We start from the raw sequence: 27,494 nt of genomic DNA on the forward strand, positions 1-27,494 counted from the left end.
AGCAGGCAAGTATACAGCGTAGCTAAAAGGACCAATTTGTTTGTGCTCTAAAAAGACAATTCATTGGAGGGTACTCCGGTACACAGTAACCCCAGGCTTCCCTAGACAGACTCGACAACCCAATCAAGGCAAGGAGATAATAAAAAAGATCTATACTCCTAACCCTTTGTTATCCAGTAACATGCCAGCTGCAGAGAACAGACCTACAGTACTGCATTTATAGAGAGAGAGATTCTGCTTAAAAGCCAATGAAGTAGCTACTGCCCTTACATATATCATGTGCTTTGACTTTTAATAAGTGGAGTACTTCCTCTTGTAAGTTTGAATGTGATTCTACAATCATATCTCTTAAAAAGAAAGCCAAGGCATTCTTTGACAATGCGCATAAGGGATTTCTCACTGAACACCATAAGATCTGAGAAGGGCCTCTAATACCTTTTGTTCTTTCCAAATAACATTTAACAGCTCTCACTAGACAGAGAATTCTGTTTTGGTCTGTTGGGCCTAGAATCTGATAAACTATCAAAATGAATGAGGCCAAGGTTTTGAGGGATGTTTATTCTTTGCCATAAAACCTAGTGTGAGGGCTCAAACTGTATTTCCTTGAGAAAATCCCACCTTCCTATGAAGGGCTTGTACTTAACTTATCCTCTTGGCCATAGCTAAAGATACTAAAATTATCTTCCTCCTTGTCAGGTCTCTAACAGAAGCAGAGTTCAACGCCTCAAAAGGAGGACCTAAAAGCCATTTAAGGACAATATCTAAATTCCAAGATACTGAAGGTATTTCTTTCTGTTTTGTCGTGTCTAATGACTTGATTAAATCTGAAATGTCCTGGTTGGTCGACAAGTCTATATCTATATGTATAAAAACAGATGACAACATTGACCTGTAACCCTTAATGGCTGGAGTTGCTAATCCCTTTGTCAATCTTACAGTAAAAAAATCTGCAATCTCCACTATATAGTGGTTTAAGAAGAGACATTATTTTCTCAGCACCATGTTCTGAAAATTGACTACTTTGCTTGTTATAGATCTGTTGAAGACTGGTGCCTACACTTAACAATTGCCTCTGCAGCATTTCTTGAAAACCCTTTTGCTCTGACAAGCTTCCTGACAGTCTGAAGCCTGTCAGAGCAAGAGCAGATCGTCTTTGATGGAACTGAAGGAAGTGAGGCTGTTTGAGAAGCTTTGTTTTCTGAGGTAACAGCCAGGGGTAATTTACAAGCAGCTTGATTAGGTCTGGAAACACTCCTTCTGTGGCCAGAAGGGAGCTATTAACATCATTGAGAGCTTGCTGTGGGACATTTTAGATGTTGCTGAGGGATGTGAATTTGTTCAATACTTCGAACAAGTCTACTGATGGTTTTCCCTATTGTTTCCACAGGTTGGTGCATACCTGTGGATTTAATGACACACTGTCAAGAGGACTTGCTTATGGCGGCTTAATTTGTCTGCTAGAACATTTAATTTTCCTTAGATGAATCGAGTGAGTTTAATCGTCTGGTTGCTCTCTGCCGATAACAGAGCTCTCGGGCTTCTTGGTAGAGAGAAAAGGAATGAGTTCCTCCTTGATTCCTGATGTAAGCTAACACTGTCATGTTGTCGGAGTGAGCGGTTACTATTTTGTTGTGTGCCAAGATTGAAAATGCTTGAAGGGCTAGACGTATTGCTCACAACTCCTTCATGCTGATGTGCAGTTTCCTCTCTGTTGGAGACCACATCCCTGCAACTTCCTTTGCCATCCAACAGAGTTCCCCAACCTAGATCCAATGCATCTGGATATAATGTTAAGTTGGGGTTCAACATGTGTAGTGAGTTCCCCTGCAAATCTGCGTTCTAGCCACTACTGAAGATCCTCTTTGATCTTGGAAGAGATGGGGAAGACAAACTAATCTTCCTCTTCCAACTGGCCTTTAGGTAGAACTAGAGAAGTCTGATGTGCAACCTTCCTAAATGCACGAACTTCTCTATTGATGAAAGGGTCCCCAACAGGCTCATCCACTTGTTGGCCAAGCAATTTATTATTCTCTGATCAGAGAGAGAAGCTAATATAATTACATAGTGCTACCAAAGTAATAGCATACGTCACCCAACCGGTTAAAAACCACAACCATCCAGTGACCAAAAAATTTCAAGAGCTGCTCAACCACCACGTAATGTCGTTGACTGCCAGAAACAAATTGATCCTTTTAGCTACATTGTACAGTTGTGAACAAGTCCACCTGTTATGCCTTTGTTAGAGACTTTGAAAAATTATATGGAAACAGTGTTTACCTAGGGGGAGGGAGGGGAGGGCTCTTTCTCTGTTAGCATGAGTCCCACCAATCAGCTCGAGTTGTTTTAGTGGGAGGAGTCTTTAGGTATGGTTGGAGTACAACAGTACAACGCAGAGAGAAAGAGAGAGAGAGGGAGAAGAATTCTGAACAGTTTATGTCACTGTAACTAAGATTACTGTCTCACTTTTAACAGGTTTATATATATATCAGTCATATTCCCCATAGGGGGATTGTGCTGTCAGTGCACCTCATGCGGTGCAATGAAGGCATTAAGGTTCTTTGTAGCGTCCCTTCGGCCCCTAGCTTCAACTACTTTCATTCCTGTTACTGTACCTCCGTTCATATTCTCTTTCTTCCATCTTACTGTCCACCCTCTCCTAACAACTGCTTCATAATGCAACTATGAGGTTTTCCTTCTTATTACACCTTTCAGACCTTTTACTGTCAATTTCTGTTTCAGCGTTGAATGGCCTTAGTTGCCCCAGTGCTTGGCATTATGCCTAAGATCTATAAGTCAATCAATCAGTCATATTCATAACACAACACTTAAAATTTATCAAAATTTAAAAATTATTTTGGTATTGGCAATAATCATAAACATCATAACAGGATATGTTGACCCTATCATGCAAGCCAAATGTTTATAGTATCAGTTGCAATGCATTTCCTAAAACTACTATAATAGGAAGATATAAAGAGAAGCAGCAGTACTTGGTTGAATATATCCAAGTACGAATTCAGTGAAGAGGTTGAAAGTGTTCAACACTGTAGCCTCCCTCTCTCTTCATACTACCTAATTAAAAGTTACATGATGTTTTGTAGAAATGAAATACCACTGCGCTAAATATGCAGTTCTGATATGACATTAAGACCCTCTAATCTTGGCTAAGCTACATTTTTTTTTTACAGGAGTGGGGATGGAGTCATTGTTGTTAACCAATCTTACAAATTTTGCAATTCCAAAATGTGATTCAAACGGCCAGACTTCTTGCTTTTGTTGTACTGATATCCTAGGCCTGGGTTTGCTGCTACTGAAATTGGTTGGGGGTAAGGTGGGCTACTTGAGACTTGGATGAGTGGTAGAATTGCTCGTGGATGGCGTGTATGGCTAACAAAAAGCTCTACTTAAAAGATTTTCTTGTTTATCTGTAATGTTTGAAAATTCTTTAAAAAGAGAACCCTTAGACAACATAATCTGCATTTCTCCAAATAGCTTCTTCCACAAAGGACAGGTAAATGACTTTACAGGTTTGTTTAACCCTTAACAATAGAAACGTCCATCTCTCTCTCTCTCTCTCTCTCTCTCCTCTTCTCCTCTTCTCTCTCTTTTCTCTCTCTCTCTCTCTCTCTCTCTCTCTCTCTATGTATGTGTGTGTGTGTCTGTGTCTCACTCCAACCATACTTAAAGACTCCTCCCACTAAACAACTCTAGCTGACTGGTGGAACTCGTGCTAATAGGAAAGGGGCCCTCCCCCCTTAGTAAATACTGTTACCATATAATTTTTCGAAGTCTCTCATTAAGACGTAAGAGGTGGACTAGTTTGCAACTGTACCTTTCCCGAAAGTGGGCAGGGCTAGTATCTGACATCCAGAACAAAAGAGCATTACTGCAATTTTGAAAATTTATCAAATTTCAAGCTGCTGTAGTCTTAGAAACTTAGAGCTATGTAATTACTCAGTAAGTTACTTTATAAAAGTACATTTTTTTCTAGCAAATACCACTGTATGGTACCCTCATTTCTTCTTCATTCAGTATTATGATGCCTTGTGCTAAAGTGTACTATGGCAAAAGAAGATTCTTGTAAAATTCTGGTTCTTCCTTCAAATTATGTAGAATCCACTTTTTACTGAAGCGTTACAGCCTTCAGTTTCTAATTCCATTAAAACAACTATAAGGAGTAGATTCAGTAATCCCTCGATTAACCATTTTTATACATCCAAGGCCGTTCCTGATTTTGGAAATTTCTGGATATGGTGAAAAAACAACGAGGGTGCAAAACATTAACTACATACCCTTATTTCCCCTACCTTGTCACAATGCAGTACTGTATACTCTTTACTACTATATGCTTATAAAAAACAGACTACATTATTGTATGGCTGTGGTGTAAAATCGAAAGTTCCTACCCTTTGTTCTCAAGGAAATACATCTGGTACAGCTGTTTAGTTGCAACAATAACACCTTGGTCCATTGGTTTAAGGCACATTGTCCGGAAGAAGCTGAGCCTTCATCTGATACCTAGCAATGCAAAGATGATGTGTCTGATGACAAATTATCTCCTTATAAACAAAGCTATGGAATCAATTGGCAACAGCTATGGAATCAATTGGAACCAGCTATGTATTCAATTGGAAACAATCTTGAAGATGAACTAAGCTTTCTAAGAATGATACCAAATCACTGAGAGAATATCCATTAACCCAACTACAACTGGTTTGTAATGATGGCTACCAGAAGCATTTGAATGCAACACAGCAGACACATGTTGTTTGCCATCCTTTCAACCAGGCAAATTCTTTTCTCTCATCAGCCAAGGTATTAGTGGGCAAGGAGAGAGTAATTTCCTTGGAGTTGTTGATGTAACTCAAAACAACAATCTCTATTCCCTCCTCAGAAGCATCCAAGGCTTTGCTATACGTCGTCTTCTTGGAAAGTCCACATGTAATTTTGAACCAAAACAGACAACCCTTGGATGCCTCCAAGTGTGCAATCCCAAACAGACCGGTGAACTTACCAACAGCCTTCAATTTAGCACCAAGTAAATGCACCATGGCTGACCTCTAACGACACAACCAAACCATGGTCGACTATTCAATCTCCTCATGCCAGGGCTCGTGGGCCTCACTGCTGGATGACTTCTTCTCAAAAGTCTGTCACATACTTCTTCAGCTTGTTCTGGACAGCTCTGACATCCTGCAAAGTCCACCATGCTATGACATATTCGACCCGGATGTGTTTCACAGACCAGCCAACCTCGATTCTCTTGACAATTTCCAGCTGCATCTGGAATGTCAGCTCCTTCCTGGCCTTCTTAGGATGTGGTGGGATCAGGGACAAGAGACAGCACACAAACAGCAATAACAACACACACCCATGAAAGTGACTATGTATTGGGAAAGCTGTAACACAGGCCCATGCACTGTTTAATGTGCTATTATTGAGAAATGATGCTCAACTGGACAAAGGAGAGGAGAGCACTTACATAATGTGCAATATCTTTGAAGGCAGCTAATGGTAGAAGGAGACTTACCCTGCCCTATTACCTCAAAAATACCCTTTCCTTAGTGTGCTGATAACTGTAAACAGCATTGCCATATTTTTTCACCCCATGCAGTATTGCCATCCATACAGACTTAATTCATTTTATTTTGTGTGTGTGTATATATATATATATATTATATATATATATATATATATATATATATATATATAATATATATATATATATATATATATATATATATATATATATATATATATATATATATATATATATATATATATATATATAATGCACACATATATGTGTATATATATATATAATATATGTATATGATATATAATATATATATATATATAGATATACATATATATATATTATATATATATATATATGATATATTATATATATGTATATATATATATATTATATATATATATATAGATATTATATATATATATAGTATATATCTATATATATATATATCATAAGTCCTTCCAAATTATTAATCCCTCGATTATGGGTTTATTTGAGCTGTCAGGAAATTTATGTTATTTAGAAGATATATAGCACACACCACACACACACACACCCACACACACACACAATATATATATATATATATATAATATATATATATATATATATATATATATATATATATATATATATATATAGTATATATATATATATATATATATATATATATATATATATATTGTGTGTGTGTGTGTGTGTGTGTGTGTGCTATGTATCTTCTAAATAACATCAATTTCCTGACAGCTCAAATACCCATAATCGAGGGATTAATAATTTGGAAGGACTTATGAGGAAAGAGGCTCTGCAGCTACTCTACCTCCTTTCTCATTACTGGTTTTTTCCTTATATTTTATGTCAGCAGTTAGGCCCTAAATATGTCAACCACTGAACCTTCAAACACTTCTTTCATATTTGGTTATACACGACTGTGGGCCACAGTCTTTTCCTAAGCCACTCTCCTAAAGATTTCTGTAAAAAATTATGACGACATTGCTTTCAAATGATAAATTTTTCAACTCTCAAATTATAAATTTTTCAACTCCTTTATCCTCAAGCTGTTGGACTTCTAATTTTCTTCTGTGTTCTAAGCTTTATAATGTCTGAAAGTAATAAGGTAGTTTCATCTAATGGAACTTGTTAAGAATACTGACAAAATACACTTCCCTCCACAATTACAAATCATTGAGACAACAAGAGCCTTGTTTGATATTAATTACTAAAGTTGTGCAAGTCGTGGCATTGTCTTTAAAAGTTCATAGATAGATCCATGACATTTTTCCTATGCACTTGTATAAATTTCACTTTGTACAGCCATTTGCAAGAAGTCAAATCTTAACAGTGTTAATATTTAAAATTGTAAATTTTTGTTACAAGAAAAAATTAACAGATATTATCATATGCCATGACTCAATACACTAAAGTAATAAAAAAAACAGTACTTTTATTACTGGGAATGACACCAACCTGACACCATAGCTGCACTGTGAACAGGAAGGCGAAATTGGCTCTCTAGGTACTTCGGAAGAAATGTGTACAGGCCAGCGATAGGTAATATATGCAAAACACTGCTAGCTGTGCGTAACATGAGGATTTCATTCTTCAAAAGTCGCCGCACTGCTCGTGGGAAATCTGAGTAAAAGGAAAACAGTTCCAGTTCTGAATAGGAATGATGCACAGATTATAAAATAATTCCTAGGTTAGTGTGATCTATAACTTTGTTAAGTACGACCTCCATGAACTTCATATTAAACTGTCTTGTATTTAAAATAAATGTGTTTTTGCAGGGCAAAATGAACAGAAGAAACAAAAATAAGCATTAATACTAGAGATGAACTTCTTGGAATGTTTATCTATTCGGTTTTAAGCCCTACACCAACTTGACTAAGTAATATTTAACACATTCCAGTAAAATGTTACAAATGCTATGATACATAACTTCATTATCAAAGTAAGCAGAGATTCACAATAGGTTAATCTGCGTGATAATACAAACCTCTCAGAGAAGGATTGCGAAGTGGAGCTTTGAAAACTGTGCGTACTGCCTTAGGTGATGATGGCAAACGACGAGGAAAGGCAAACATGGCTGTGCTCGTCAGGAATAAAGCCACAGACACAAAAACTAATCCTGAAAAAGAACAAAATTGCTAATTGTACTTTGCAAAACCAAAGAGAGTTACACTATATGCAATATAAGCTGAATAAGACATAAATTTGTCGTAATCCTATGTCTGGTGTAAACCTTTCGGAGGGAGGTTGCAAAGAATTTCAGGGTGAAAGTGTTAGCATTTATGATAACAAAGCCCACATTTCTAAAGGTATCCCCACGAAAACAAGGAGCAGCCATACTCACCTAACCACCAAGCACCAATCCATCTGGGATCATTGGTGGTGATGCCAGGATCCGTCATAGGATTTACGTAGAGACGAGTACAAACAGACCCTAATACAAAACCTAACGTTGGACCCAGAATTCTGACTCCGCTCGTTCCAGCTGTTGAAAAGGTCAAATGTTATTTGCATTAAAATCATATAATAAGACACATGAATAAAGAGAAATTGTTAAGTCCTCAACTTGCTAAATTTCGTGAGCACAAAGAAAGATTTTCTTAAAATATGATGGACATTAGATGTTGTGGTGCTTCAAACTTGAGTATTCACTGTACTGTGCAGTAGGTTTTTCTCTGAACACTATTCAGAGCATCAAAGGGCTTATGATATATGTTCGAATAACTCTTATGAAGTTGAGCCAGGAACTCAAATATACAACATCGTAAAGAACATAACATTATTTTAGCATTTTTCCATTCGGTGAAATCTCGTTACACTCTTTCAATTACACTAAAACATAAAAGAAAAAGAAGAAACTACCACGAATAAGTTGCTAGATACAATGATGGTCGTTCAGTAAATTCGAGGCAGTTACTTGAATAGAATGCAATGCAATCTTCAACCTATAAAATGAAGTTCCACCTTCGTACATGCACCATGATGAAACAAACAATTTATAAATCTCTTATGGATTTCTCTTGTAGAAAAATCCAACTTTTCTTTCCTCACCATGTAGAGATATGTTATTTTCTATTTTAAATAGACAACAATAACGGCTACGAGGTAAAAATTGAGTCTCCATATACAATCTACTGAAGTCACATAATAATTAGAGCAACAAGAGTTAATTTGCAAAGTTCTCAACTTTTTGCTTCTACATCTGGCAGATGAATTTGAGGAGCCACGGGTTAAGGAATAGATCGGTGATGTACGTATCAGCCAAGAAACTAATTTAAAACAAGGAAAAAAAAAACATAAAATTTTTGCATTATCAAAGCTGTAATTATACAACGTATTAGGCCGGGTATTCACGCACAGGTTTACCTGTCAGTTTCCCTGTCAGTTCATCAAAACTGACGTTAAAACATACGTGTGGACGACAGTTTGTGGGCGGAGTCATTCCATTCACCAGAACTGATGAACTGATGGGATTACATGAAGTTCTCTCGATCGACTGACAGGTGGTCGCACATGTGGACGGGTAACCAACGATTTTATGACAGTTCGCTGCTGGATTTCGTTTGGGAAGGATCTCGGCCGCTCGAACCAGAATATGAATAAACTATGTATAGACCTAATTAATTTCATTGTTAGACCATGCAGCGCTAGTAAACCGTTGTGAGTCCAAATCATATAATAAATAATAACCATTTCCATATGGTAAAAACAATTTTATATAGGCCTAGGCCAGTGTCCTGCCTTTTTATCAAAAGTATTGAAAGTAGGCTTCATGAATAACTGAACCACCTCTAGGTCTAATTTAACCTTATTTATCAATATTGTATGAGAACAGACATCTCTCTTTAATAAGCAATATTTTGACCATACACTGTCACGCCTTTTTGCTTCTTTCCTATGTAGCTCCAACTCCTTATCACCCAATGGAGTTTCCATCGCTGTAATATAGTTGTTGCCACGACAAAGGCTAAGCGAGAAATGAAGGCGATGACCTCGAGTTGACTGTCCGACTGACAGTTCTACTCTTGACGTGTGGACGCTCATCCGTCGAACGGTCGTGGGTGGAATGACAGGTAAACCTGAGCGTGAATACCTGGCCTTATAAATTTAAAAAGACGGATCATTATAAAATTCCAATAACAAAAATGATTTTGTTCATTACAACGTGACCTAACCAATACACGGATAAAAGAGAGTAAAAAAAAAAAGTAAAACAAAGGAAGTGAACAAAACAGTAAGCAATAAGAAAAGAGGTCTGGGTATTTAGCGATAAAACGAGTGTTTATATGAAAAGACTCCAAAGTGTAAGCTTGTCCTCATGTTGGGCTGTAGCTATTGCTTTGAGGATTTGTATTATATCAATCTGATAATTCAGGCCTGGACAATTTGCATCCCTTCCTATATAACTAATGCCCTGATGGCTACGAAGGCGTCTCGTACAGCCTACCTAGGTTCCCACCTTTAGCAAGAAAAGGAAATTTAGTATAAATTTCCAGTTTGTGAACATTGTAAATGACGGATGACTCCATCATAATTCACAAAGAACAATTTCCTCATTCCTGTATAAAAATATTTCAAAGGAAAACCATTGTTTTGAAAAACGCCAGGAATTCAATTTCCTTGTGGAAGGCTAGAGCGCAATACTTCTAGAGGCATTTTAAAAATATCCTTCGCTCTCTCTCATCGTGTATACTCATTATACTAACGTAGTATATTCATAATTCATTAAATACTAACTATCTGACAACTTTGCATCTCATCATTAATAAGTCTTTCGAAACTCCCAAGACAGACGAGGGAGAGGGAAAGACACTATCCTCAGACAGGACAGCCGCTGGAGAGAACTACAATACTTACCGCTGAGGAGAGATCATTACTAACTGCAATACAAACACTTTGCAATGACCTTTGCATAATTACAAGAAATTTTCCAATAACCAACCAACCGTAGCATCAAGCAAGTCATTCCCAAGGGCAATCAAGTAACCGAATCTTCTACTTGGTCATATTTTAGATACTTTAGAGACCGATAGGTTTAATACAATGACTACACAAAAGTAGTCTAAAGTGGAAATAGCTAAACAATTTAATATTAATAATTTCAATTCCAATCTAAGAGCTTGAAAGTCAAGGAGGAACAAAGATATCCAGAATGCAAGTGAAAGATGATGTAAAAGGTGCCTGGCAAAACCTGATCAACAAAGGCATGTCTTAGGTACAACACTGACTACGTCAGGTAAGGGTTAGGCTTACTATGCAACATCATTGAGTTGGTGAAATCTGGATCAACCATCTGCTGATCTGACAACAGCCATGAACAATCTTTCGGCCGTAGCCAAAAGCGTTATTCTTTCTAAAATGTTTTTTTTTTTTTTTACTTTTTTATTTACAAACCTTGCTGGTGTAAAAACAACGGTGTTCCATACAACTCTAAGGAACATCAACATAATATTTAATTTACTCTGAAATGTATTATTTTGGCAAATATGGAAGCGAGTATATTCTCAGTTAAAAATTTTAGTCCCTGGGGTATGAACACACTGAAAGACCACAGACGATGTTGCTAAAACATACTAACACTTTGACATTCCGAAAAAAATACCGAACCAATTGTCCTGCCTTATATGAGATCAACATAATCAGCTCGAGTCTTTTTACTTAAGCTAACTGCACGTTAAGCACACACATTATCTGGAGTATTAAGAATTACAAAATTATAATGGTTTTAATTAAGAACCCTATATTCAAGCATGCTGTTTAAATTGCTTAAAATATTCTGCCTCACTTTTTTTTATGGAAGGTCTACAGAAGACAGCAAAGAAATGACTTCATGGAACACTGCTTTAAATATAAAGAGAAAAGGAAACGGAACCAAGACCTTATTCAGAAAAAGCAATAAACTCACTTCTTTAATCGGAAAGTCTAGAAGAACCAAACAAGGAAGAAATTTCCCTAAATTGACAGCGAAGAGGACGATGGTATTCTCTGTCTAGTAAAATGATTATTACATTGAACAAAATCAAAGCAATACAGCCATTTGTCTCACGAATCGGTTTAGAAAAAAAATGACGCTGGCAGATTTCGGCAAAGTATCAAGCCTCTTTATAAAGCCAGAGAATGATCGAACCTCCTTGATGCAACTAACGCTATAATCCGGAGAGCATATTACCTAATTATCGAGAAAGGTCACGGATCACGTCCTTTGCTGTGACCTTTTAGTTTTAAAAGTTCGATATTACCTCTTCCGCACATATATTTCCATCAAAGGCCGAAAGTTGAAGTTAGGCGTCGACCAGGAAAATTTACCTCTTTATTTATGATATAATCATATGAAATTTTGGGTAAAAACTGTTTAATATAATACGATATTAATTGATTATCACCGTAAACAAAGTCCTATAGAGTTGAAATACGTATCCTGATATTTTCTTTGGGCACCACGTATTCTGTAGGCACGAGAGCTTCCCAACATACCGTGCTGCTAATCTAATCTTCTATAACTTCAGCATTCAGAAACAATGTAAACTGGGGGGAAACAACAGGGGAATAATTATATTTGCGACGAGTGAAGGGAGAGAAAAGCAAATTACAAATGGGAAAGGGAATAAAAAGAAACGAAAAACAACTGTAAACGTTCTCAAGCTGCAACTGCATGCACTTGCACTACTCAAATTTTCAAAGCAAAACAAGTCATTTTTGCAAAATAAACGCAGTCTAGAATTTAAAGTTTCAACGTTTCGTTCACATTTTGGCATTTTTACGGAACTATCCATGGTAACTATAAGGCAGCGTCTTACAAATTATTACAACTGCGCCTGTAAAAGCTACAATTTCCCCTAGATACCTGAAAATCTGGTTGCATTGAGAAAGAATAATGTGTTTTTACGAGGCCTCCTGCTCGGAAAGTAAATGGCGAAACCATGGCGCAGGAACTAAGACTTTCCAAAGCATCTCTCTCATAAAAATTTTTACAAAGCAAATGTACTTTTGAAACAAGGCAGGCGGCCCCTAACAGCTGGAATTTATACACTTCTTCCACTTCCACACACGTACGAAATCTACGGAATAAAATTATATACTGCAAGCTTTCAGTGACGCAGTAATTACTTGTATAGCACGAAAAAATGAATTATCATTTATCATTATAATTAAATGAATTAACTTATAGAAGGTCGGATATCAAACTTCATTACAATACACATTTTTCTCTTGTATAAAATATTTAAAAGAAATTGCAATATATCCCTTCAGATTCTATTCAAGATCTCGATCATAAATACATAGTCGAGTATCATCCTAAACATTAAGTTTAGATATAGCGACAACGCCGAGTGACTCCCATGTAAACATGTGTTCAAATGTACTAGTAGTTATAATGAAGATATAAAATGTCGACCTACCGGGTTAAAAACATCCACCAGATCATAATTATATGCGCAGATGGATATGGATGTTCTTATGACTGTTGTATTTCCTCGCATGGATTACTGTTAAACGGGTGGAACCTAATATTAAGTTTCTTACAGCAACTCGAGTAAAACGTTTATCATGAGATCACTTTCTCATAAAATGGAAAAACTCGAAAGGCCCTGACGTCAATTCTACCGTCGTTTCAGATTAATCTTCCAGACTGACCTTTAACAAGGTATTGGCAACAAAATGTGTATTCGGCGTAAATGATATCAGGAAAAGCGTTGGATAGAACTAGTACTCAGATACACGCAAGGAATATCAAGTCTTCTTCTCTTCTTCTTTCCCACCGTTATCCCTACATTAAGGGGTCGGTTGCCTGATGCGCCTTCTCCACTGCCTTCCATCAAAGGCATCATCCTCCACCAAACCTCTTCTCTTCATATCTTCCTTCACTTTTATCTCTCCATCTAATTCTCTGTCTCCCTCTTGATCTTTTTCCGCTAACGAACGGGTTCCTCCCATGCCCCCTTCACTCCCTCCTCGTCATCCATCCTCAACACATGCCCATACCATCTCAATCGTGACTCTCTTGTCACCTCTGCAATCTTGACTAAGCCTGCCCTTCTTATTTCATCATTTTCCAATCTCTCAAGCAGCGATATTGACACGCAAGGAATATCAAGTCTGATACATAAATTCATCCGTTTGTTACGCAGAGACGAAATGTACCCAATAGCATCATCAAGTCTTGTGGATACGAATTAACAGGGCGGGCGGGACGGGAGGCACCCAGAGAGGGATAGGGATGAAGGCCAATCTCCCTTACTATGATAAGGCTGAAGTTCCGTTCGTACAGTGAAATCAAAATATCAGACATTTGCACAGGGTTATTATCCCTAATGTTTCCGTCTCCACACAAAAAAAAGAAAGAAGAATAATGAGAGACAAAGATCCGTAAAACCGTGACCACAAAACGGGTTGGGTCGGGTTGGAAATGTTATCGATAATAGAGTACTCAGTAAATAATGATGGAAACGGACAAATCTAAACAATTTCACCGTCAAGAAGAACAGCTGTTGGTGATCGTGATGTCGGTATGAAAGGATAAACCACAAACCATCGCCTAACTTGAAATTTATTATCGAAATAATAACCGAAGAAATACTGAGATTATTTGTAACTAGGGTCAAAATATTTATTAATTCAAAGCCTTAACAGAGAATGCATAAAACAAGATGAAAATGAGGGGTAGGGGAATCTAGTCATTCAGCGCCTTAGCAGAAAAGCAGAAAAGCGAGTGCACCAGGATAGTACTGATCATCCAGATCTCTGACCAACAGCAAAAGCAGATACAGTAGAAGGCGACAACAAGCAAACACCCGGCGGAACTTGCTAAGTAGTAAGACCGGCAACGGGCGAACGAGGAAGCAGAAGTACTGTACTTTTCAGAGAACAACGCTGGATATTCAGAGAACACGTGTTGCTCGCTACAGCTGTCTGGCCAAGGTCTCAGACGGCGATAAACCTTGTACAGGGGCGACAAGCCACACCGGTGTCTAATGACCACGTCAGTTGCCGAGGCAAAAGTTTTACCTTCCCCGTTCGTTAGGTACACATGTACTGAAACGTTCAACTGGAACAGTTTCTTTTTCTTTATTATTATTACTATTATTATTCCCTAAATAACAGGAACTAGACACTAGGAAGTAGTACATATATGCGCTAATGTTTTACGAGCATTATATCTGAAACAATGACTCCTCTTGAAATTTGTAATCTCAACTTATTATAGCATAATTTATTTGCATAAATTCATACAGATGAATTCAATATAAAGCTCAACTTATTATAGTATAATTTATTTGCATAATTCATACAGATGAATTCAATATAAAGCTCAACCTTATTATAGTATAATTTATTTGCATAATTCATCAGATGAATTCAATATAAAGGCATTCATCATCACATCTGCAGTACACTAATTGATATATAAAATAAATATCACTATATATTAATATAATTATATATAGATATATATATACTATATATATATATATTATATAATAATATATAATATAATATTATAATTATATCGGTTCAACAGGCGTAATGTGAATGTAGCAGTTACCGTTTTCTTGTTATTCTCTGTAGCACACCAACCCCCTCCCCCTCCCGCCCCTCCCCCGGGGGAAATGGTTCATTACTGAAAAAAGTACATTCATTCCCAGCGTACAAATCTCGAATTATGCACGTACATAAATATTAATATTCCATGCCGTTGCCAGTTAATATGGAAATTGTCCATGCAGCTGGAGTATGTTAGATGAAGAGATACACTAGAAGTCAACAGGTAAATCGCTGAAGTTAAAATTTCTCTCTCTCTCTCAACACACACACATACACACACACACACTTATATATATATATATATAGATATATATATATATATATATATATATATATATATACATATATATATTATATATTATATATATATATATATATATATATATATTAATATAATATAAAGCTTCGTTCGTCTTACCATTAGGAAAAGCAATAACTTGTTTTAATTATGTTGTTAATCCAGTCAGAATAAATGTCTCCAAACAGATATATTACATCAGGAAGGGGTACAAAAAGCATGGACAAATGCTATAGTTAATGAAGCTGTTTATTACTTCTGCTCATAAAACAATAAACGCTCATTAGCGCAAACTTCATCATAAGCACAGCCTTAAAAGTTCTGCTTGTGAAATGTGTATGATTGAGAGAGAGAGAGAGAGAGAGAGAGAGAGAGAGAGAGAGAGAGAGATGAGATCCATAATTGTTATGCAAATCATCTTATTCTCAGAAGTCACGTAACCTACGGTAAATGTAGTAATCATTAATTTATGCAAACAAAACCTGTCTTTGGCCCCTAAGATAATACTACTAAATGAATATGGGCTATACATCGCCGCTACAGTATTAGGGTGATTATATAAAATAAGTATATGACTGACTCCCCAACGATAAGAGACGCAGATAATATAGCTGAAACATAGCATATGGACAAAGGCTTCTCTATCGTCATCTTATTACTACTTTACCTTATCGTTATCATCTCCGTGAAATAAAAGCACGATCAAGTACAGAAATAACATATGACGACACCAGGCAGCTGAACTACCTGAATGATGGCAAACAGTTTTTGGATGCCGAGTTGCCAATTTATATAATACGTCCCACTGTAAAACTATTATTAAGGAAGGTCTCAACACGACAGTTTCCAGATATGAAGACAATTTTCAAAATTTTCATATTATTTCTTTCTGACCAGCAAATTGCACCTGCCCCATTATTTTATGCATATCACCATCCCATGACTTCTACTCATGGTGTTTTTCAACAATATCAGCTGACTGGAATATTCTCATGAAGACATCTCCTTCACATTTTTCACCGGAAAAAAACACCAGTCGAATAGATTCTGGATTAATATCTGGCTCAAAGTCGCTCTTAAGTGAAGAGCGAGCTATGGAAGATTAGAGTTGAAGAGATAAGATAGAATGGGTAGTTTATAAATCTAATGTATCTATATATATATTAGATATATATATATATATATATATATATATATATATATATATCATAATATTATATCTATATATATATATAATATATATATCTATATATATATATTATATCTATATATCTAATAATATATAATTATATTATAATATAATTATAATATATATATTATATATATAATATATATATATATCTATATATATATATATATAATAATAATATATTCTATATATATCATATCTCTATATAATATCTAATATTATATCTCTCTATCTATATATCTATCTAGATATATCTATATATATATATCTATATCTTATATATATATATTATCTCATATATATATATCTATATATATCTATATCTCTATATATAATATATATAATATCCTTATACTATATATCTATATATATCATATAATCTATATATATTATATATCATCTCTATCTATATATATATATACATATATCTATAGATATAGATATATATATTAGATAATAATAATATATAATATATAACACACTACACACACACACACACACACACACACACACACACTAAAATATGTCCTTACAAGATTTACGTAAACAGAGTAAAAAAAGTTTCACTAGATGCCTTGAAAAGGTATATCATTTCAGCTCTATAACTGACCTTCGTTCATACAAAGCGTAGCTATTAATAAAAACCTGAGAGTTCTATGTTGTAGAGGCAGCTGCGCATCCAAATTTCACAGATTGAGAATTTGAGCTGGACAAACTGAATAACAAACTGAAAATGACGATAGTCCTGAAAATCACACAATTGCAGCTATCGGAAACACCTTCCTAACTAGCAGACATAATTCTAATGGAAGGAAATTTCAAGTATGAAGTGGAAGCCCTTCACACAGAGGAGACATTCATTGAAGGGAAACGACGACACCCTTGATGACGCATTTCTTAACATTTCGTATTTTTTTTGTTCCAAGGATAAAAATTCAGCAACACGACCGTTATCTTTTACATGAATATTTCACCTGGATAGCGTTATTGCTATTCATGCAACGCCAGCTTCCATTATGACACTAAACTGAACACGTTTCTCGTTAAAATAACAGGAAAGAACAGACTTTTTCACTATTTTCTCTGAAATTTCAGTTTTTTACACATTTTCTTACCTCATATTTCCAATTTCAAGTTGTTACCCTAAACTATAATCTATTCTGTTAATGGAGCTGGAAAATTCTGATAAAAAAATATCTAGCAAACAAAAGTCCTTTGATGAGAATTCCTATATTCACTGTTACTGAACACCAAGGCAGACTAGAAGGTATGACATTTCAATATTATATATACATACATGCATGTAGTCGTGTGTGTGTGTGTGTGTGTGTGTGTGTGTGTGAGAGAGAGAGAGAGAGAGAGAGAGAGAGAGAAGAGAGAGGTATGTACACAGCAAGCTAATGTTTGTTCTTACGAATGATGTGTGCACGAGTTAAACTGGCAAATACAGCACACGCAAGAAATGAGAATGCTTGCGAATTTCTTATCAAATCCATTTGATTTATAATTACCAAAACATGTCATAATGCAGTCCTCGGGAGAAGAAACCATCTTAACTAAAGCATTGTTTGGTTTCAGCAGTTTTGCGGCTGTTCGTATCTACCACATTTGTATATATCCTATGTACACACAAGCAAAAAAAAAAAAATGCAATATACAAACTTTAATTCAATATTAAGACGCTTTTCCTGATTAAGGGCGGCTTCGGAGCAAACACATTACGATGGGCCCTGCCATATTCACACCCTTTCTCGTTTCTTGAATATTTTGGTTCTTCCTTTCTATCTTTGAGAAATCGATCGAGCACTTTCTAGGCCATTCTTGCCTCTTCCCGCCTATCATCCACGAATCATACTCCTTTTTTTTTTTTTTTTTTTTTTTGGGGGGGCTTTTCTCTCCAGTACACCTTCCTGAGTCCTCTCCTTACGTCCAAATAATCTCAAAGCACTCCTGTCTTCTGTGATGACCCCGCTCCCTTTCTTCTTTCCCGTTGTATGATATTTCTCTCAACCCACCATCATGCATTATAGTACGTATTTACTCCTGAATACCCAAATGCATCAAACGCTTCCTTACTTCCACCATCCTTTGTAATATGCACTCCTCCATCTTCCCAGTTTCCATTTTAGAGAATATAATATAGAATTTAGCGCTAAAAGGGAAGTTGACGGTAAGGTTTGAAAGGTGTAACAGGAGGAAAACCTCAAAGCAGTTACACTAAAAAAACAATTGTTAGAATGGGAGGAGAGTCAGATGGAAGAAAGAGAATATGAATGGAGGTACAGTAACAGGAATGCGAGAAGTTGCAGCTGAAGTACGAAAGGACACCGCAAAGAACCTTAAGTAATGACTACAGTCCGCCACGTGAGGTGCACTGATGGCACTAACCTCCTGCGGGGTAGTTTCCAATTTGACTGAGCTTTTGCTCACATTTACTCTCAATTTCAAACTGTTTCTCTCATTTGAGCGGTTACTCTTCAAAATCACCTAATCATTACTGAATCATCTGAAAGCACTAACAATTCCAAACGCCATTTAAGACTCACTTTCTTATCCGACAACTTTGCACCTGTGTCGTTTCCTTTCTCTCATTTCTCACATCACATCAGCCTCGAAAATATTTGAAAAAAGATGGAGCTACATCACATCCTTGTCTCAGACTCCTTTCAAAGAACACTAGTCGCTCTCTTATATAAAAATTCTAACGTTTTACTTCCATCATAAAACTTTTAATAGCTCTGAACATCTCCAATAACTTGTCTACTTTAATACACACACACACACATTATATATATATGTATATGTGTATATATATATATATATATATATATATATATATTATATATATATATATATATATATATATATATATATACACACAAAAACACAGAGAGAGAGAGAGAGAGAGAGAGAGACGAGAGAGAGAGAGAGAGAGCAGAGAGCTATTCACTTCATACCCAAGTCGTTTATCTGCTCGAATTCTCTTTAGACAGAACCGACTGTAGTTTCTGATAAAAAATCAGAGATTTTCACTGTAAATTAACTGCGGCACAAAAGTGATGGCCTGAAGGTCACAAACAAACAAACACACTCATACGACAAGGACGTATCCAGCGACAAGGCCAAATATAACACCTGCACGAACACCATCATGACGCTCAGAAATTCTTTCTAACTTCATGTTGAGAGTAACCTCACTGTGCCAAGTACAATATACTATATATATATATATATATATATATATATATATATATATATATATATATATATATACATATATAAACACACATATATATGTATATATACATATATATAATATATATATATATATATATATATATATATATGTGTGTGTGTGTGTGTGTGTGTGTGTGTATATATTTATATATATATAAAAGCGTAATATCAATTACAGATTCTGAATGCATTTATGACGTTTCTTAATAATTTTCGCTGTCATGTTATAACGCTATATGTATACACACACGCATATATATATATATATATATATATATATATATATCTATTATATATATATTATATATATATATATATTATATATATATATATATTATATATATATATTATATATATACAATATATACATATGTATGTATGTATGTAGTATGTATGTAATCTGAAAACATACAAATGAACCTCTCGGGACCATGTAGCTCACGACGTAGGGTAGAACCTTGTACAAACGCATCAGGCAACCTAGTCTCGGCGGGAAGCCAATTCTATTGAACTCTTCAACCTTAACCTCCTCTTCAGCCCCAACAAGATTCGAAATGAATCACAATTGCATTGACCAGTACATACTCCTATGAATGGGGTCCCTACTTCAATACATGAATAAATGCATAGAGATAAATCTAAAATTCTCGACCTTTGCTACACTCTTTGAAGAGGATTTTTCACCCATCAGCCAACACTATATAGAAGCGTTACCCACCCAGTGTTCATTAAGTCTGTAAGTAACCTAAGCTAAACGCAACAGTTTGTATGTGTCTCTTACAAACATGGTAAATATGCATAAGTAAACGCATAAATAAGCAAACAAGGATTTCTTCTAAAGAAATGCAAAGACGTACATCCGACCAGAATTCACATTTGAGTAGCTGTTAGTCTTTTCACCTTAAAAGAATTAACTCCATGTGCTGATATCTTATATTTTCAAACAATGCAAATACAATATAGGAATGGAGACGTACGATTATAATTCGCCCATCTCCTTCACTACTCTAACATACTACAGGAGCGGTATCGCCTTGCATAGTCCAAGTTGACGCTATCTGGTAACCAACCCTACATGCAAAATACTCCATTCCTTAGAGGTTGAAATATAAGCAGGGGAGAGAAATATACCTTTTGTAACTATCATGAGAAATTGATTCTCAACACTAAAGGTAAACGGTCATTAACTTACAGAAAACTAGCACTATCTTAACCAGCATATTTCATGTCTTATGATAAAGTAAATAATAAGATAATTGGTAAAGGAACAGGGGAAAAAAGACGTTGATTATTCAGACAAACTGACCTACCTAGCGCTGCCCGGGAAATCTATGAATGACAGCTACGGGTAGGGGGAAGGGAGAGGTAGGGGGATGTGGGGGAAGTGGAGGGAGCAAAGATAAGGGAAAGGCAGGGGATGGAAAAAGAAGGGAAGAGGGATGGGGCAGTGGAATTGGGAGGGCGAGGGAAGGGGAAATTACGTTTCTCTATTAGAAGAGATAAATCATCTCCCTGAATATAAGCCTCTCCCTTTCAACATTAGTGACCTTTTATGACTGCGTTAAATAAACAGTTAGTGACCCTTTATGACTGTGTTAAATAAACTGCACAACAAAGCGGAGGGGAATCGTGCAAGGATCTGTCTTCAGCAGTCTGCAAGAATTCGTAGGGGATTCAGTATACATGAATGTACTGCTAACTCACTATTGCACTATACTTCAGAAATTCCCCTTCCCTCCCCCTACCCGTAGCCTGTCATTCACAATTTTCCCAGGCAGCGCCGGGTAGGTCAGCTAGTATGTATATATTAGGCTATAAACCACCCTCGATCAAAGCCCTATACAATAGTTTTTGTTTGCTTTAAATTAAATCCGTTAAGCCGTTTAGCCGTGATTGAATAAGACAGACAGACAGACGGACATAACGCCCATTATAGTATGATGCGGTATTTCAAACTTTCTTAAGCTTACTCCTACCATTTAGATTCAGTCCATTTTAGGCAAACAGCAAATAAAATATCCCGTAAACTGATAAGTTCCTTCTCTCTCTCTCTCTCTCTCTCTCTCTCTTCTCTTTTCTCTAACTCTCTCTCTCTCTCTCTCTCTCTCTCTCTCTCTCTCTCAAGGACGATTCCTCGAATTTTACAATTTACATGAATTTATCCAAATCAGGTGAATGATAAGTTTACCAAACTTCTTGAAATTACTAAACTTACTGGGAATATTCTGTAACCCACAACAGCTACAGAATAACTTAGAGTAACTTTCATCATCGTGACTAGGAATATATATATATATATATATATATATATATATATATATATATATATATATATATATATATATACATACATATATATATATATATATATATATATATATATATATATATATATATATATGTATATATGGAGTGAAAGCATCAAGAATATTTACAGCATGAAAACATATGATAATAATAAAAAATCTGCAACCAAATCTCTTAAAAGTGTTTATAAATACATACATAATATTTCCAGTATTAAACATTAAACAATTTCTTATTTGCAGTAATTGCCCCAAAAATATGGTATACATTAAATGCAGCATTGTAATGGGCACTTACCGAAGTAAAGCGGCGTTTCACGGTTATCGACGTTGTCATCGATGTAAGGGATGCCCAAATTGTAGGCAGCAGTCTGCCCGATGCCCACGCCCAAGAGAGAGAGGAAGAAAATGGCTAAAACCCCATAACTATCACTTGATTCACAGGGTCCTTCTTCAGGAAGTTTCTCTGGTAAAGAACGATTGTCACTGTTGAAGTCGAGCACCCATGTCCCCGCCCCTCCTGATAATGGCACTAATACGGATACATTAGTCTGCGGCAACTTACAAGTATTAGCCATGTCCAAAGGGTTGCCCTCCGAAGAGGTCATCTCTATGTGCTTCTTTAGCAAGTCTGGTCCGAACAAGAAGTGGGGCAACGAGCAGAGGAGAGCACAGAAGGCAAACAGCACTATACCCCACCCTATCCACTTGGGTCGATGCCCATGCCCGCCGTAATAGGTAAGCAACAGAGCACCGCCAATCTGACCCATCTCCGTGGCACTCATAATAATCCCAGTGGTTTTACTCTTCAGTTGAAAAAGCTTTTCTATGGTCGTGAGTACACTGACAAAGTACGTGTAAAACATTCCCTGTAGCACAGACGTTAAACAAAACACCATAAGAAACATCTGTTTATTAGCCAGTCTTTGAACACAGGGCGGCGAACACCATTTTCCCAGCCCACATTTCGTATCGTTGTCTTCCCCCTCCTCCTCCTCCTCCTCATCCTCTCCCTCTCCTGCATCCCCCTCCCCTTCTTCTTCCTCCTCCTCTTCTGCTTCCGCCACAGTTTCTTCTTTAGCTGCCGCCATCACAGCTACCCCGTTAACCCTGAAGCGGCCGACTTCACCGTTAGTGGTGGTGAGAGGCGAGGTTTCTGTTGCACCGTCTTCCCATACACTATTATCATTGATGTGTTGGGAGACCTGCGTGCCTTCAGAAGGTCGCGACGTGCCGTTCAGCGAAGTGGGTGGCACCGAGGGCGTGGAAGAAGCGTTGCACGGGCAGGAATGGTTATTGGTTTTGGTGTTCCCGCGTGAGGGCGCTACAGCCTCAGTGCCACAGGAAGAAACTGGCGGAGGCTGTACGTGGTTGTCTTCCTCTGGTGCTCGAGACCCGGAAAGGCAAGAAGGAGTCGTCCTCGAACACGACGGGACAGCGGGAGGATGGGGATGAAGGATGACTACGTCTTTATGATAAGGAAACTTCTCCTCCAGCAAAGGACTGCTATGGCCGACTTTCTTCACCTTCAGGCTATGGATGAGGTTCTTCGATGACTCCAGCGGAAGGTCAGCGTGATTTTGGGGGGCGTTGTGACTGTCAGGAGCGCGATTAAGAGGGGGCGTGGGTGTGGAGATCGGGGCCCTGGACAGGTCGAGGCCAACAGGAACGTGGTCTGTCACGTCGAGACCAGAGTGGTGATTTGGCTGCTCCCTTCCGACGCTTGACATCCATCGCGCTGGCCAACCCACCATGGCGTCTGGAGATGAAGAAAAGCAAAAAGATTAATATTGGAAACGGTCTAAACAGGAACAACAACAACAACAACAACAACAACAACAATAATAATAATAATAATAATAATAATAATAATAATAATAATAATAATAATAGGTAGTCTCGAAAGCTGTATACGACAATTTTTAAAAATTACAGTCACCATCTCAAGTAGTGCCCTAGACCGTGGTGTATAATTTAGGAATGTAATACTGACCGTTTCTGCTATCTCTTCGTAGTCTATCACTTCTAAAAGCATAGACACAAAATGCTTTCTATAGCCACGATTCAATATGTTTTTCGTGAGTAATCATTTGAGAATACTGCATATTTCCTAAAAATTCTGAAGATTCAGCAAATTCTAGTCCAAATATGAAAAACCTGATAATAAGAAATAAGACAGAGCAGCAAAGAAAAGTTTTTATTAAAAACCGTTGCAAATCGGACGCCGCTGAGCATACCACATTAGAATCGTTTTGTTCAGTGGTAAAGGTTCCCGTTATTCCCAATATGAATAACCATTTTTTTCTGTGGGGGTGGGGGGGGGGGGGGGGGGGGGGGGGGGAGACCTACAGACACACTCATGCGCTCGTGCTTTTTAAGTGAAAACTTGCGAAACAAGAAGAATATGCAGATGCAGACGTACAGCCAAGATTCATGACTAAAATGCTGCCAGTGATCTACACAGAAAAAGGAAAATCATTCAGATTCTTACAGTATCATGGAAACGTTTCACTCTACCTCTACAGAACTATCTAAAAATCCTCTAAATAACAACGGAACGAAAAATATATAATTTCGACTAACAAGAAGCTGAGCACCTGCCCTTTTTTTGTTTTTTTTTTGTTTAATCGAGCAAACGAGCAGAAGTTAATTTTGTTTTATAAAGGTTCCCAACACAAAAACTTGATAGGTGCTTGACTTTACTGAAGAACAATATATATAAGATATATATATACATACATACGACAATACATACATACTGATATATGATATATATATATATATATAATATATATATATATATATATATACACACACACACACACACACACACACACACACACACATATATATATATATATATATATATATATATATATATATATATATATTTCTAAGAAATCAGTAGAAGGATCCTGAGTAATATTCTTGTTTATCCAGACGAAACATATTTGTGGAAATATTTACAAAGATTATAGCTTTCGTCCATCCTTCTGTGGATTTCATCGCTAACTAAATGAGCTCATTTGGTTTGTGATCAAGTCCACTGAAGGATAGACGGAAAGCATTAATCTTTGTAAATATTTCCACAAACAGTATATTTCGTTCTGGATAAACAAGAATATTACTCTGGATCCTTCTACTGATATATATACGTGTATATATATTATATTATATATATAATATATATATATATAATATATAGTAAATATTATAATAAGTATATATAATATATATATATATATATATATATATATATATATATATATATAAATATATAAATATATATATATATATAATATATATACACTAAATTTACGTTTGAGACAGCCCATTCACTTCGATTCGTTGTAAACATACAACAAATTTCACTTTCTGATTCCACTAACCTTCTATATAAGACTAAAGTACTGAATCTCACTTCTCATATTGTCATTTTCCTTTAAATGGAAATATAATCCAGTATTATTTATTTTATTCAAATAATATCATAGTTTTCGAGAGACTGATCAGTTCCCACTATTTAATTTGGGGACCCAGTAGAAAACAGCAATTGTGGATTTACAGCTGAAATTTTCTTAATAACAATTATGGAAGGGTGTAAAAGATGTACAAAAACGTTCATGACAAACGCTGCATAATGCCTCTAAATCGTTTAACGACAGACCTTCATTACACACTACGTTTCCATTTCCGTTAAGTATCTCTGGAAACGTTGGAAAATGTTGAACAAATTACGGATATCTTTGTAATAAAGAGTAAGAATCCCTCTGAGCAACTTACAGTGGTTCACCTGTTGATAAAATTGTTAGAAATCAATGAAATTCAATTTTGGGATCCTCAGATTAAAAAAAAAAAAAAAAAAAAAAGAGAGAGAGAGAGAGAGAGAGAGAGAGAGAGAGAGAGAGAGAGAGAGAGAGAGAGAGGAAAAAACAAGAACACAATTGCACATTCTCATCTGCGAGAAACCATTCAAAGAATACGATAAACACTGAAACTATGACTTTGCTGCGAAAGAGTTGAAGGTTGGCAATGATAAACTAGCAGAAAACTGTTAACAAGAACCTCGTGAATTATTAGTATTCGTCCAGTTGCAAGTTTGCAACATCAGTTGGAAAACAGAAGGTTATAAACTCAAGGTTTCTAAATTTGGTCAAAAAATATACTATAAAACGAACTATGAAAAGGAATAAAACCATATAAAACTAATAATCTATTAAAGGAGACTCACGGGGGACTACTAAAAAAAAAATAATTTGAAAGAAGTTTGAACTTCCGAAGGTCCTACGATTGAACTACATGATTACGAAGGTTATTCCGAAAAAAAAAACTTCTATAAGGCTGTGTGGTATTGAATTCACGAAATAAAAGGTGAGATTTGTAAGATTTAACTACATAGCACTGCTCAGTGGATGGTAGTCTGCGATGGCTAGGGTGCAAAGGTAACCAGAATCATATATAATGCAAGATGTAATTAATTGTAATTTTGACAAATTTACGCCCATAAAGAGGACGAAATACGACTGCAGGTGTCCGGCTGGATTTCATACAACTTCAATAACCCGCTGACAGAAAAATTATCTGCAATTTGATTAAACTTTAAAGGAGGCGCGAATATGACAGAATGCACAATACAATATTATTAGGAAAGAAAATAACTTAAAAATCAAAGGTAGGAAACAACGAAAGAAAGAAAAAAAACTGGCAAACCTAAGGAAAAATGTTAAACCTTTACTTAAAATACTGTCACTGATATATACATTAAAGGATAAAAACATGTTTATTATTATTATTATTATTATTATTATTATTATTATTATTATTATTATTATTATTATTATTATTATTATTAATACAAAAGTCAGAAAACTGATATTAAATACACCAGATTGCACACGCAGCATTTTTCACCACATCAACTAAAGACCGAAATGGATGTGTCTCTAGAGGAATCATGATTATTCATATGGTTTGGAGGGAATATCAAGGAACAAGGCTAAGCAATATAAGCACCTCCCAAAGTATATAAGCCTGCGTGGCCGCCTGTCAGTCATACCTGCATTCCTTTCTCCCTTAATTACCTTACACAAAACATTCCATGCTAAAGGCCAATATTACGTCTGAGAACACAAGGTCACCATACTCTTCCTCTTTCACATTTCGGATGATCTACGGGTCTTGCGCTTACAATGGATTTAGCCTTTCATGGATAACATCATGTTATGCTATGTAGTGAAAAAGGAGATACGAAGACATTATAAAATCATACACACTAAATGCCAACACTACATCATAATAGGGGAGAGAAACTTCTCCATTAATGTAGAGAGAGAGAGAGAGAGAGAGAGAGAGAGAATGTTGCTGCTTTCTTTTAAG

The 27,494-nt window shown here is 36.1% G+C and overlaps 1 protein-coding gene across 10 annotated transcripts in view; it reads right to left on the reverse strand.

Moving 5' to 3' along the window:
* LOC135201380 (solute carrier organic anion transporter family member 74D-like) overlaps window positions 1–27,494 on the reverse strand; it is a 381,276-nt gene that overhangs the window by 35,617 nt on the left and 318,165 nt on the right. For all 10 annotated transcript variants that reach the window (XM_064230228.1, XM_064230232.1, XM_064230234.1 and 7 more), the window contains 4 exons: window positions 22,417–23,877; window positions 7,890–8,030; window positions 7,533–7,664; window positions 7,004–7,168 (listed from right to left, as the gene is read on the reverse strand). In XM_064230228.1, the coding sequence (XP_064086298.1) occupies window positions 7,004–7,168; window positions 7,533–7,664; window positions 7,890–8,030; window positions 22,417–23,877 (1,899 nt within the window). The remainder of the gene's footprint in view (window positions 1–7,003; window positions 7,169–7,532; window positions 7,665–7,889; window positions 8,031–22,416; window positions 23,878–27,494) is intronic.

This window comes from Macrobrachium nipponense, chromosome 28 (assembly GCF_015104395.2).
Source record: "Macrobrachium nipponense isolate FS-2020 chromosome 28, ASM1510439v2, whole genome shotgun sequence".
Classification (NCBI taxonomy): domain Eukaryota; kingdom Metazoa; phylum Arthropoda; class Malacostraca; order Decapoda; family Palaemonidae; genus Macrobrachium; species Macrobrachium nipponense.